The sequence below is a fragment of the Perca flavescens genome, chromosome 6 (assembly GCF_004354835.1).
Source record: "Perca flavescens isolate YP-PL-M2 chromosome 6, PFLA_1.0, whole genome shotgun sequence".
NCBI classification, from domain to species: domain Eukaryota; kingdom Metazoa; phylum Chordata; class Actinopteri; order Perciformes; family Percidae; genus Perca; species Perca flavescens.
The window spans coordinates 20,378,874-20,391,444 of NC_041336.1; the positions used below are offsets into that span (position 1 = coordinate 20,378,874).

The 12,571-nt window shown below is 38.9% G+C and overlaps 1 protein-coding gene across 1 annotated transcript; it reads left to right on the forward strand.

The window, feature by feature from the left end:
* The first annotated feature begins 8,720 nt into the window (after positions 1 to 8,720).
* Positions 8,721 to 11,400, forward strand: gpr20 (G protein-coupled receptor 20). The gene is made up of 6 exons (XM_028580778.1): positions 8,721 to 8,915; positions 9,024 to 9,290; positions 9,412 to 9,656; positions 9,905 to 9,989; positions 10,902 to 11,027; positions 11,215 to 11,400. The coding sequence occupies exons 1-6, from the start codon at positions 8,721 to 8,723 to the stop codon at positions 11,398 to 11,400; spliced, it is 1,104 nt and encodes a 367-aa protein (XP_028436579.1).
* Positions 11,401 to 12,571: the final 1,171 nt, after the last annotated feature.

The window sequence follows — 12,571 nt, forward strand, 5'->3', positions numbered from 1 at the left end:
TTTTTGTGCCTTTTTTTTATCAGACTTGATTTTTGTTCATGTGAGTAAATTTCTGTACATTCATTATACAGTAGCTGACAAATGAATGCAAAAATTTATCCAATCACAGATAATGGACATACTGTATATGCAAGTAACAATGGTTTTTATGTGACTGCTATAGAAGGGTACAAATCTTACCTGGAAATAAAGTTCAATTCAACATATGTTTTGTGGTCTAGCAAACTGTAACCATTCCAGTTGATACTGACTGAACTGATCAGGTCCAAGGCATCAATGGTAATCTTGTCACTGTGTGGCAAAGTGACGTGAAAGTCACATGAATTCTGATTTGACTGTTCAGACTGAGGTTGCAGTGCAGAAAGTCTGAGCTGTATCTGATTTAGGATCACATAGGAATTGAAAAGATCAGAATTCATGTGATTTGTGCTGTTCACACTGTTAAAAAAAAAAAAAAAAAACATATCTGAGTCAAAGCAAGTGAATGATTTGGGCCACGTTTTGTCTGAAGTGTAAACATGGCCAAAATATGTCTGGTTTTTATCCACAAACTTGTAGGTCTGCACTCTACACCATGCAATGAATTAAATCTAACTATAGGGACATGTTGCAAGCCCAGTCCAGGCTCCTAACTACTTTTTTCTTTGTGATCTTTTATTCTGCTCTGTAAAGTGACTTTAAGTACCTAGAAAAGCCCTATATAAAAATGTTTTTTTTTATTATTATTTGCTTACTGCATTTCATTAGCTGGTTTCTAAAACACGTTTAATCTTAATCTGTATACCATTACTGTAACTATAACTACTGTTATTAAATACAAGAACCTCTTGCTGGAGGCTCTGAATGAAACCACGATACCTTTAAGGCAGTGATTCAGCTCTACAAATCTTTACTGATGTTTTTTATTCTGTTTGCCGCTTAACCGGTTTGACACCAGATCACCAGATCTTGACTCTTCTCACTGCTCCATTAAAAATGGTGGACTGTATGTCCCTTGTGCTCCAGGTAAACCAACAAAGCCACTCCCATCCTGAAACAATGTTTGAATACACTTTTTCTTTCATAAAATACCTCACTTCACCCTCATCCCAAATCATGACTCATATTTAATCTCCTTTTCACCCGTATTTATTTAACCAGCATTTTTCCTGGAATTTGGCTTGTACATTTACAGTACCAGAGTCACTTTTAAGTCTCGTTCTCTTGCAATTTAAATGGCTTACATGTAATAAGTCATAACAATGCTACAATGATCGTGTGTGTGTGTGTGTGTGTGTGTGTATAGATTTGTCATCCAGAAATGTAAAGACAGGACTGTGAACCTGTATTCTGTCAACTTGACAGTGAATTAAACAGCAAGTCTGAGGCATATCACAAAGTTTCTGTAGGCATGTGTACGTGCTCTTCTGTGGTGTGACATTTGGTTAAACAATCGTCAGTGGGGATTATAGTGTAGATGTGACAGGAGATGTGGCTTTGCAGGATACAGGATACAATGTAGAGAATCAGCTCACACTAAAAACATACTACCTTGTTTTCTCCATCAGTCTATTTTATTTTTTATTCCAAGAATTACGATTAATTAATTCCAAAAAAGGACAATGTTTCAGCTAAGGGTGCAAAGCTTGTAAGGACTCACTGGAAACAAGCACACAATCATTTATGGTCAAGGTTTAGGAAATTCTGACCACCTGTGCGATACGGAGGTGAAAGATTTAATGGCCCTAGACTGCATCACACTGTAAAAATCATCAAAGTAATTTTCCTCAGGGGTCATTAAAGTCTCACTCTGTTGAACATAAAGTGGTGGACAAGCAATTGTCTGCTTGCATGCAACAAGAGGGATATGTGCAATTATTTGTACTAGCAATCAATTCCTCACATCTGTTCTTGTAACTGCCACCAGTGCCAAAAAGTAAGCTTTCGCTTCAGGACAGCAGTAATCCTCTATTCATCCCCCTCTCATTCCTGACAAATAAACCATGAGAGAGAGAGAGGACGGGGGGAGTAAAAAGTACAGAAACCTCGTCATCTCTCGTTTATCATCAATATTCAGACGGTTCCTCACATAAACAGTGCTTTCCAGTGCCCCTGGTTGGACTGAGTCACACGTGTATGCACCTCCCTCTCCACCTGCACACACAAACCTATGCCATATAATGATCCATCTGTCATTCCAACACCTATACATCCATACAGACATACTGTCCTCACTGCGTCTTTGTCCATCTTTACTTTTTCTTTCACACCTCCCCTTCTCTCTCTCTTCTTTCCTTTCTGTCCCCATCCTGCACTTTCTCTTTGTGCTCGTCTCCAGTAACAGGTTGATCCATGGCTCTTCTCCTGACATCCGTTATTCCGGATCTTTCCGAGGAACGCTGACAAGCTGTGAGAGATGATGATCCTCTAGACAGGAAACCAGGAGACACACACCTGTCTCATTCTGCTAGATGGATGGAGCGTGGGTCCATGCAGGGACACGTTATAAAGAGACAGACTGAGCCTTACATTTAAATGCAACTTTTGGACATTTGTGTCTTCAGAATTATATAGTTAGGTGATACACAAAACAATTATGCAATATGTCCTAATTAGCAGTTGAAAGGAGACACACCTGAGTTTTACCCTGATGTTTTTTTGGTTAATTAGCACATTCAATATACAGTAATTTATTCCTCGTATTTGACAAAGAACCACACAATACAAACATTTTGTGGCATAAATGGCGCAATCCGCTTTCTGTTTTACTTCTGTCAAATCGTCTACCTCCTAAGACAACATCCACAATGCAAATTACCTGAACCTTAACACAGCATTTACCTTTATTTTTAAAATCCTGATCTTCTATTCAGTCTCAATCTCTGATTTCCCCTGATACAGTACAGTCAGGGAAGGTTTAACCATCTTTAGAGAAGTGATTGCCCCCATTAAGGTGATATTGTCTGTCTCTGTTTTTTTCATGATTAGTAAAAACAAGTGTCAGGATGAAAAGAACATCAAATCAACTTGTGAAGCCTGATTTGTTTTGTAGTTCGAGCTCATCAAAATAAGAGGAAAAGGTCTGTTCAGGTTCAAGATTTTGTGTTTTTTAAGATATCACTATGAATCATGACAGGGCACTGGTGTTGTATCACAATAACAAACCTTTCTTTTTTTTTAAACCTTTTTTAATGAAACATGATGTATACAGGTGTACAGATACACGTCTTTTTGTGAGTAATGTTTTAATTTTTTTTAATCTAGCACAAATCAGAGGGTTTTCTATTTTTGTCTTCCAGTTTAATCCCATATTTCACTCATTCCTATTCACATTTATCATGAAATACAGATCGGGGTTGACACCTAATATATTGTTTTATATCACAAAAGGAAGAGATTCATGGATGCACAACAGACAGTTTTTACAAATGATTTGAAGATTTCTTTTCTTCATCTACTTTTAGAGTTCTTAAGGCTAAATATTATTTTCAAATAATTTTTTTTGGTGTTACAAAAACATCAGTTTTCACAGTCAAGTTTTGGCTCAATGGTGTTTTAAGCCTCCACCGTCGACTTAAAGGCACCTAACCCTAGCCGTAACCGTAACCTCTTAATACATCCTTGACAGCAACCCTTGTGCCTTTCATGCAGCGCTGCCTTGAAGACGACGTTGGGGGCTTAAAACACCAGACACCCAAGTTTGGGGGGGGGGGTTATTCAGGTGGTGATGGGTTTTTCAAAATGGGTGTAATTCAGTTTCCTGAATATATCATTGCACTGTTTAACATTAGAATAAGGTTCACAAGATTTTCTTTACTTGTTTGTCTTGACCTGAAACATGTTTCTATCCACCTGCTATAAAAGGTTTTAAACCGTTTTTAACCCTCACATCTCTTGAAATGCAGTGTACTGCACATTCAGCACTATTTCACAATGGTTACATACCATAACTCCAGTTCCATTCTTTATGTTTTTGTAAAGGGACATGCAGATGTCATCCATCATTTGTGTTTTACAGTAGTCCTTTTAGTCTAAGCTTTATATATAACAACATGGGATGGTTTGGAAAAGGACTTTATGGACTGACACAGTATATCACATATTTAATATATGAATTGTGCTTGAAACATTGTGTGCCTGAGGATATCTTGTGTGTGTGTGTGTGTGTGTGTGTAGATTTGTCAATGTGGGCTCTAACATTGGTGTGTGTGCATACTGTCCATGGGCATGCATGTGCGTGTCCCAGCAGAATGTAAACACATGCTAAGACTTCCTGTCTGAAGACCAAACTGAGGGAAGATTTACCGCGAAAGGGAGGGAAGTAGAAAGAGATTCATTGAAGGGAGAGAGAGAGAGAGAGAGAGAGAGAGAGAGAGAGAGAGAGAGAGAGAGAGAGCACTGAAAATGATGCTAACAGGGAGAGAAGAGGAAGGAGAGAAAAAGAAGAAAGACACATTGAAAGGGGTGAGACATACAACGGTAGAAGAAAGATCTGAGGATGTTTGAGAACTCGATGCACTGAGTAACAGCAGACAGGCTGACAAAGTGACAGAAATGACAGGGATGCACACATCTGAAGGAGTGTGTTGATTACAGCCAACTGGCATGATTACAGAATCTAAAAGGAAAAAAAACAACTGACACACTGACGACGGAAATGATATTGAAACTGAAATGCTGAACCTGCTCCAGACAGAAAAGCGACTGATGTACGTGGATGTTCAGAGATGATACGAGGGTAGAAAGGTCACTGAGAGTTGAAGCATCCCTGCTTGGAAAAGATGCAGCTTCACCTGGTTGGACACTGACGGGCATGAGGACAGCTTCACCAGACACAGATTTGACTTGTCCCAGAGTTAGTCTACTGGTTTGACTGGTTAGTCTCTCCTTTTTTTCTAGAGGTGAGTTGTCTTCAGCAGTAGATTACTATAGACTACTGTGTCTACATACAGTTTGTTGTTTGCAAAAGAGAGAAAAAGGAATTCACTTATGTCTCATTGAGGAAACCAGGCTAATCTCAACATGTAAGTACAATTGTAATGCCAATATTACATTATAAGTCCCTGTCACAAGTAAATTCAGTGTACAGAATATTAGGTGCATAATTGTTAATGACGTGAATCAATCAATCAGCATTAGACTGCCACTGCACACAATGGCCGACAGACAGTTCAGGCAATTTAAGCTGGCGTTCCTGGAAATATGGACATTAGTAATAAGAAATTACTGTCAAACTTTTTACTTGCCAAAAGAAAATTAAAAACTGACTTGTTGCTTGATTTGAAGGCCTGTCGAGGCTACAATAAATAAGCCTATCAGAACATATCAATTGTGTTTCAGTGATCCACTACTTACTTTTCATCATAGTGATGATAAGTACAATCATAGCTCAAATTTGACAGTTGTCTTGTCCTACACTGTGCCACAGCAAAATAATAAAGCTATATGTGCATCAATAAGAGAATTGAAGCACATATTTATAAGTAATGCAAAGTCATTTTCCCTACTTTTACAAGCAGTAATTGATAAAGTAATTCAATTCCTTTTGAAAAAAAAGTAACCAGTAACTGTAACCAATTACTAATTTTTATTACCTTGCACAACAATATGTTACAGGGAAATGACCCTGTGGGCTTTTACTGCAAGTGCAAGTGTAACAATCACTAAAATTAGAGCAACCAAAATGTTCCGTTTGCCTTGAGGGGCTTTCTGTGAAACTATAATTTGATGCAGGACAGCGTGAGATCTGTATTCCACTATCCCATCCTGTCTTTCTCTCTTTCTGTATATTTCTCTCTTTCACACACACACACACACACACACACACACACACACACACACACACACACACACACACACACACACACACACACACACACACACACACACACACAGAAATGGGACTCCCACGCTACTGGAATTTATTTGGACAGTGTTATTTGCGATTTGCCTCTAGGCCCTCTGCTCTCCTCTCTGTATCACTTTACAGTCATTACATCACCACAGTCTTTGATGTCGGAAAAGGAAGAACAACAATAAGATTGCAGCAGTGATGCATTATCTGTGTAGACGTAAATCAGAGACCCGTCACAGACTTGTATTTCAGTATTTCATCTATTTTCAATTAGTACCTCTGACGACAGTTTAGCCATCCCAACAGTTGGTATTGGCATTTTATTTGATAGCTGCATTTTGGTTTTATAATGTTTATCATGTATCAATTTGCTGGCTATTGTTTGGGCCAAATAATCAACTTAACACTTTACACAACATTTGCAACAGAGCACTCTTCTGACCACACGCAAGCAACCACACTGGGTGATTTAGCTTTGGACAGTTAGGTCAGGATATGTTGGCGCTCAACCTTCATCTTTCCAAAGACCAGCTTTGACAACACGTCATTGCAAACCATTGGAATGTGTCAATGTTATTTGTCACAGATGAAGTAAGCGGTTTAACACAAGCGGTTTAACACACAATTTTCCCTCATAACGCTCGTTAGCACTGCTTATGATGATGAACTAGCTCCCAGTAAGTTGAACAATATCAGGAGATGACTATGAAACTGATTACTATGAAAACACCAATTTATTTCCTTCAGTGGTCTTAATACAGATGAATCACATTATTCATGCCTCACCCTCAGCTGAGCATGTTATTCTCATTAGCTCGAACAGACTACATTTTTCATCAGCCCGATGATTATTTTGCTAGGCGAGATTAGTTGTGAGCTACGAGTATACACAACACAAACCTATCCAGTCTGGGACTCCCATAAGCAATTAAACTACATTTGTCATGGAAGAATACCAAAAGCCAATTTTGGGTTGACACTCATTGGGATGCTCCTTAGAAAATATGGTCTTTAACCTTATGGGACTTGACAGTTGTTTATGTTTAAAATGTCTGTTGATTTCTCATGAGTTTGATTCGATCAAAAAGCATTTTGCATCTGCTCAATTTATACTCTACTGTCATAAAAAGCCAGTGTGCACAAGACTCCAAAAAGCACCTGCCTTACCTTTTCTTTCATCTTTTTCTAATTACAACTATCCTTCATGGACCCTAAAGGCTCTGTCCTCCTCACACATTATATTGAGATACAGTATACTGTATGTGGCACGGTCACTGACTGCCCTCTGCTGTCTATAATATTCACGCCTGGTAGATTCAAGTTTACATTTGCATATTTTTCTCCTCACAGCTGAAAACACCATATGGAAAGGGTCGCGTAGTTAACTTGAGTGTCTCATTTTATAGTCTCATAACAGCAGGGTTTCTCCTGTGCGCTATATGAAAATGATCACCACACTGTGAAATGTAGAAGAAGAAAAAAACAACTGAAGATGACATGTTGCATTTTGTCTCGGTGACACCAGTTTCTTGTTCACCTTTGAAGTAATTTACATTTTAACTGTTAACTGCACTTATAATTAGCGATTGTACATATTGTATCTTTTATTTCACCTTTATCCACTTTGCAGTTTATTTACGATCATCAGTGAAGGTTTCATCTACTAAACTTGAAATTGTAAATATCCGGGAAAGAACTGTTATCTTGTCCACACAAACACAAACACAAACACAAGCACACACACACACACACACACACACACACACACACACACACACACACACACACACACACACACACAGAATGTTTCCAGTTTACCCAAATTCACTCTGTTTATCCCAGTTACGAGAAGAATGCTCCATTTTTATTAGAGGTAAATAAACTCAAACAGGCCATAAAGATCATGATTGATTCACACAGGCACAAAATGACTATTTGTAGTACAGATCTGAGCTATTTAAATTAGGTAAAACCACACAGGATTTCTTTTTCTGTTATGACTGCCATGAAAAGGTCACATCTTGGCCAGAAAGGGGTAAATGTGATTTACAAAAGGGGTCAGCTCCCTGCCAGTAAGAGTTCAAATCTAATTCTTCTTTCTAATTCTTACTGTTATAAAAACTGCTTGAAATAAATAAACCCCTCACAGAACATTGCTGTAGGTACAAATAAACACAGTTACATATACTGTATAATTAAATTATCTAAATAAGTCTAATATTGGTGGCTTTGTCATTGTGGCCTTGCCAACAGCAACAATGAGTTCATAGACGGGGGAGTGTCTGGACACTAGGGCAAGAGAGTGAAGAGGGATGTGTAAATGTCTGTTTATGTGAAGGTTGTTATTTAGGAATCAGCTTCATTAACCAGATAAACATGGAGTAGAGTAAGACAGACTTATGATAAAAACCAAATGCCAGTTCAAATTTTACACAGATTTTACAGCAAAAAAAGCCTCTAGTCGTATTGAAGTCAAAGTTATCAAAAACCAATTCATCACTGTAATGGAGGTTTAAACAATCACCTCAGAACATAACAACAGGTTGAACCTTAGCCCTGCTCTGTATGTTATCCCTGTGTTTTCATAAGGTGTACATTATTCCAACAGTCTTTTGTAAGTGTACATATGTGTCCCTGTTGCCTCATGCATGCTGAGATAGCCTGAAGCATTAGCCTAAATGGGTATAGAAATGTTCTGATGGGCATTATAGCAACCTTCGATAAAGTAAATGTTTACTTTATCACAACATTGTGTGATTTTGTCTGACAGTTTCTGCACCAACTCTCATCACCCTCACCATCATCACCTACGTGCCTCATCATCATCATCATCATCATCATCATCATCATCATCATCATCATCATCATCATCATCATCACTATTATGATGGCCTTCAACAGCACTGAGTCCTGGCTTTTAATCAATACTTCATTTCCCATCCTGCCTGTAATAGGCAGTCCAAGTAACAGAAGTGGGATTGAAGCATATCTTCAAAGACTGGCTCATTTAGACGAGGGGCTCTACAATGACTTTTACGGTCTTTGGATTGCACTGATGGTCATAAACTCTCTCATATTCTTGGTAGGCACTTTTTCAGAAGCCCTGATGGTATAAGTTAATATTGTTATATGAGTTTCAAAACTCTTATAGTCTGTACAAACTGTCCAATTCTCCTCTCGTCCCCCACAGGTGGGCATGGTGCTCAACACAGTTGCACTTTATGTTTTCTGTTTCCGCACCAAGCAAAAGACCACCTCGGTGATCTATACTATCAACTTGGCGGTGACAGACCTCTTGGTGAATCTCTCTCTGCCGACTCGCATCTTGCTCTATTACAGTGGAGGAGCTTGTCTCACCTGCTCCTACCTGCACATCTTCAGCTACTTTGTCAACATGTACTGCAGCATCTTGTTTCTGACCTGCATATGTGTCGACCGATACCTCGCCATCGTGCAGGTAGGTCTAGCCTTTAGTTTGGTAACAGAATTGGTATGGAATGGAAAAACTTGACACATGCTCATCCTGACTTTAAAACCAGAAGAAGCTTAAATCTACAAATTTTCTTTTGTCCTTGCAGGTTGAAGCTTCCCGTCGTTGGAGGAACTCCAGTGTGGCCAAATGTGTGTGTGTCTCTGTCTGGCTGTGTGCCATCGTGGTCACCTACTCCTTCCTTTCTACTGCTTTCCAGCACCCAGGCTGCTGCCTCTCAAAGCTCCTCTTTCTTACCATCACCGAGTTCTTTCTACCCCTCATCATCATTATGGTCTTCACTTTGCGGATTATGTGGGCACTCGCCGACCGCCGCCTGATGCAGCAGAGCAGGTTTAACCAATGTTATGTTACCAACATACATAGACACAAGTAAGGAAGAATATTCTGACACCTTCAGACCGCCTTTAACAGAACTTTTTTTTTTTTTTTTTTTTTTTTTTTACGTATCTAAGCTTTGGATACAAGACCACACCATACCATAGATATAACAATGAAAGGACCGAGATAAAATGACTCACATTTGCAGCATTGAAAGCAATGGAGGCTTACAGGTGATGGTTTTACCTGTATTTCCTCAGGGAGAGGAGAAGGAGGGCTGTCCAGCTCCTGACCACGGTGCTGATCATCTTCACTGTCTGCTTCACACCCTTCCACATCAGACAGGTGAGTGAGATACAGGTGTGACACATTGTTTTAAAACATCATCATGTTAGAATAGGGTTATGTTTTTTTATCATTATGTTTTTGTAGCCTTTAAACCGTCAAGGGTCACAAGAATAAGAAAGAATATACTTCTGTTACACCAAATTATTATTTTTTTCTCTCCCAAAAATCCTTCAAATTAAACAATCCAAGAGAGCATTCTTTGGTTGAGCTGCTCACAACTCATGTCCATAATCTGTGACAACTAGACAATGTTTTGTTTTAAAGTGCTCATATTATGCTTTTTGGCTTTTTCCCTATCCTTTATTGTGCTATATATATTTTTATGTGCATGTTATAGGTTTACAAAGTGAAAAAGCTCACAAAGTCCTCCCCAAAGGGAGTTACCATCTCCAACAGAAAACACTGTTCACAAACTGCTCCAAACAGCTCTATTGTAGTCCAGCCTTTACTTGCATGACAAACGTGCGTCACTTTGTAACACACGTTATAATGCTGGCCTAGCTGCTAGCGTGGCACGCCCTCATACTCTGCTTCTGACTGGCTGGTAGTCCTTACCTAGCTACTGCACTTGTGCAACTCCCAACAAAGATTGAACAGAGGCAAGATGCCTCACTCTGTATCTAAAACAGAGAGCTCAACACACAGGGGGAAAAGAGGAGCTGCAGCCATGTGCAGTACGACAAAAATATGGTGTTTTTTGAAAATTAAACCATGTAAACTTATTCTGGTACAACCTCTAAATACAATTATGAACCTGCAAATGAGCATAATATGAGCACTTTAAGGTTGGGAACTACTGTGTTATCAAGATGAGTAAATGATAATGCAATATTGGTTGCTCCTTTTTTATAAATTTTTGGTTAAATGTAACATGATTGTGTGTGATCTCATAGCTGTGTTGTGTTGCAGGTGGTGGTGTACTTCCACCCTGACATGCCTCATCATGTGATAGCCTACCACTTGACTGTCACTCTCAGCAGTTTGAATAGTTGTATGGATCCTGTCGTCTACTGCTTTGTTACAAATAATTTCCAGGTAAGACTGGAGAATTTTCCCTCCCCACTTTCCTTCATCCCATTCATCCCAACATTCCTCCTCTCTGCCACCTGTCCATCTATCCATCCATCCTTCTATCCAGCCATCATTTGTTCATCCATCACTCATGTATTTGCTTTTTACTCATTGATTCACTGAATAATTTACTGCCCTTTTCATTCCTCAGGCCACCATGAGAAATATTTTTCGCCGTGCAGAGCCTGAGCAGACAAGCGGCGACATCATCAGCATGCAGCACAGCTCCAAGGCCTCAGGGCGGACAGTGAACGCCATCACTGGTAATATGATTATGATGACCAAGATCCCCACTTCACTGCAGAGAGACAATCTGGGGAAGAACCACTCAATGTAAATCCCCTTTCCCATGGGGTAAAGAGAAACTTTGAGTTACTGAGATGTTACATCGCCTGGGGAAAGGTGTCTGATATTTCTGGACTCTGTAACATGCTTATCAGTGATAACAGCATCAGTGTATGATGGCACTGCTCAGGATGAACAGCCAATGCTGTCATTAATAATAATAATAATAATAATAATAATAATAATAAGGACCAACCAATTTAGCTGATTTAGCAAACTAAAAACTTGTATTAACTACTTGAAATAATTCCAACATTGACAAGAGACAAAGTCTGCAACTAAACATTATCATCACACAAGAAACCATCCCACAGCTTTGGACCTGTGACTTTTCAACTGTGAGACAATCTCCCTCTCTGCTAGACCATGTTGCAGCCAAATTCAAACAATACAAGAGAACACAAAGCTGACTTAACATGTATTATTACTTGAATCATACAACTGACAAAATACCACAAAACACATTTGACGTATTCTACATCGTCCACATTTTAATCTTATATGTTGTGTCCAATTGCACTGCCCTAAGTCAAATTATTTTTGAAAACTGAAAAAGTTTCCATTTTTGGTAACAGAGATAGTCTAGATGGGACTGCAAAAGGAACAATGATAGCTGTGACATCTGTTATGCAGAAATCTGAGAACTGGCCAGGAAATAAGTGCTGGTATTACAAAAGAAGATATTGATGACCACCCCGATACCTGCCTGGGACCATTACACTCTTTTCTTTAAAGTGTGGAACATATATTGTCAAACAGACTTGGACTAACTCCTTACTGTTCTGTCTGGTTAAGTATGAACAGGAGGGGATTTAACCAATAGGAACACAATGTAAAACAGACCACACCTGTATCTGATTACATGGAAGGATAGTGATATGTTTTTTGCCCATTACATGGTGACCACTTCAGAAGATCCACTGCAAGAAAATATTTGGGAATGAGAACCACTTTTGTGCAGCAGAGGGCAACATTGCAGTACCTTTCAAAGATCATTACAGTATGAGACCAAAGAAAATGTTATCACTTTAATGGAAACTGCTTGGATGACTGAAAGCAGACACAATGTGAATGTTTGGGCTGTAGGCTAAATAATATTGTTTTTTATTATTGTTTGATATTATGTACTGTTAAGTAAACACTTTGATCAACAATCATCAGAA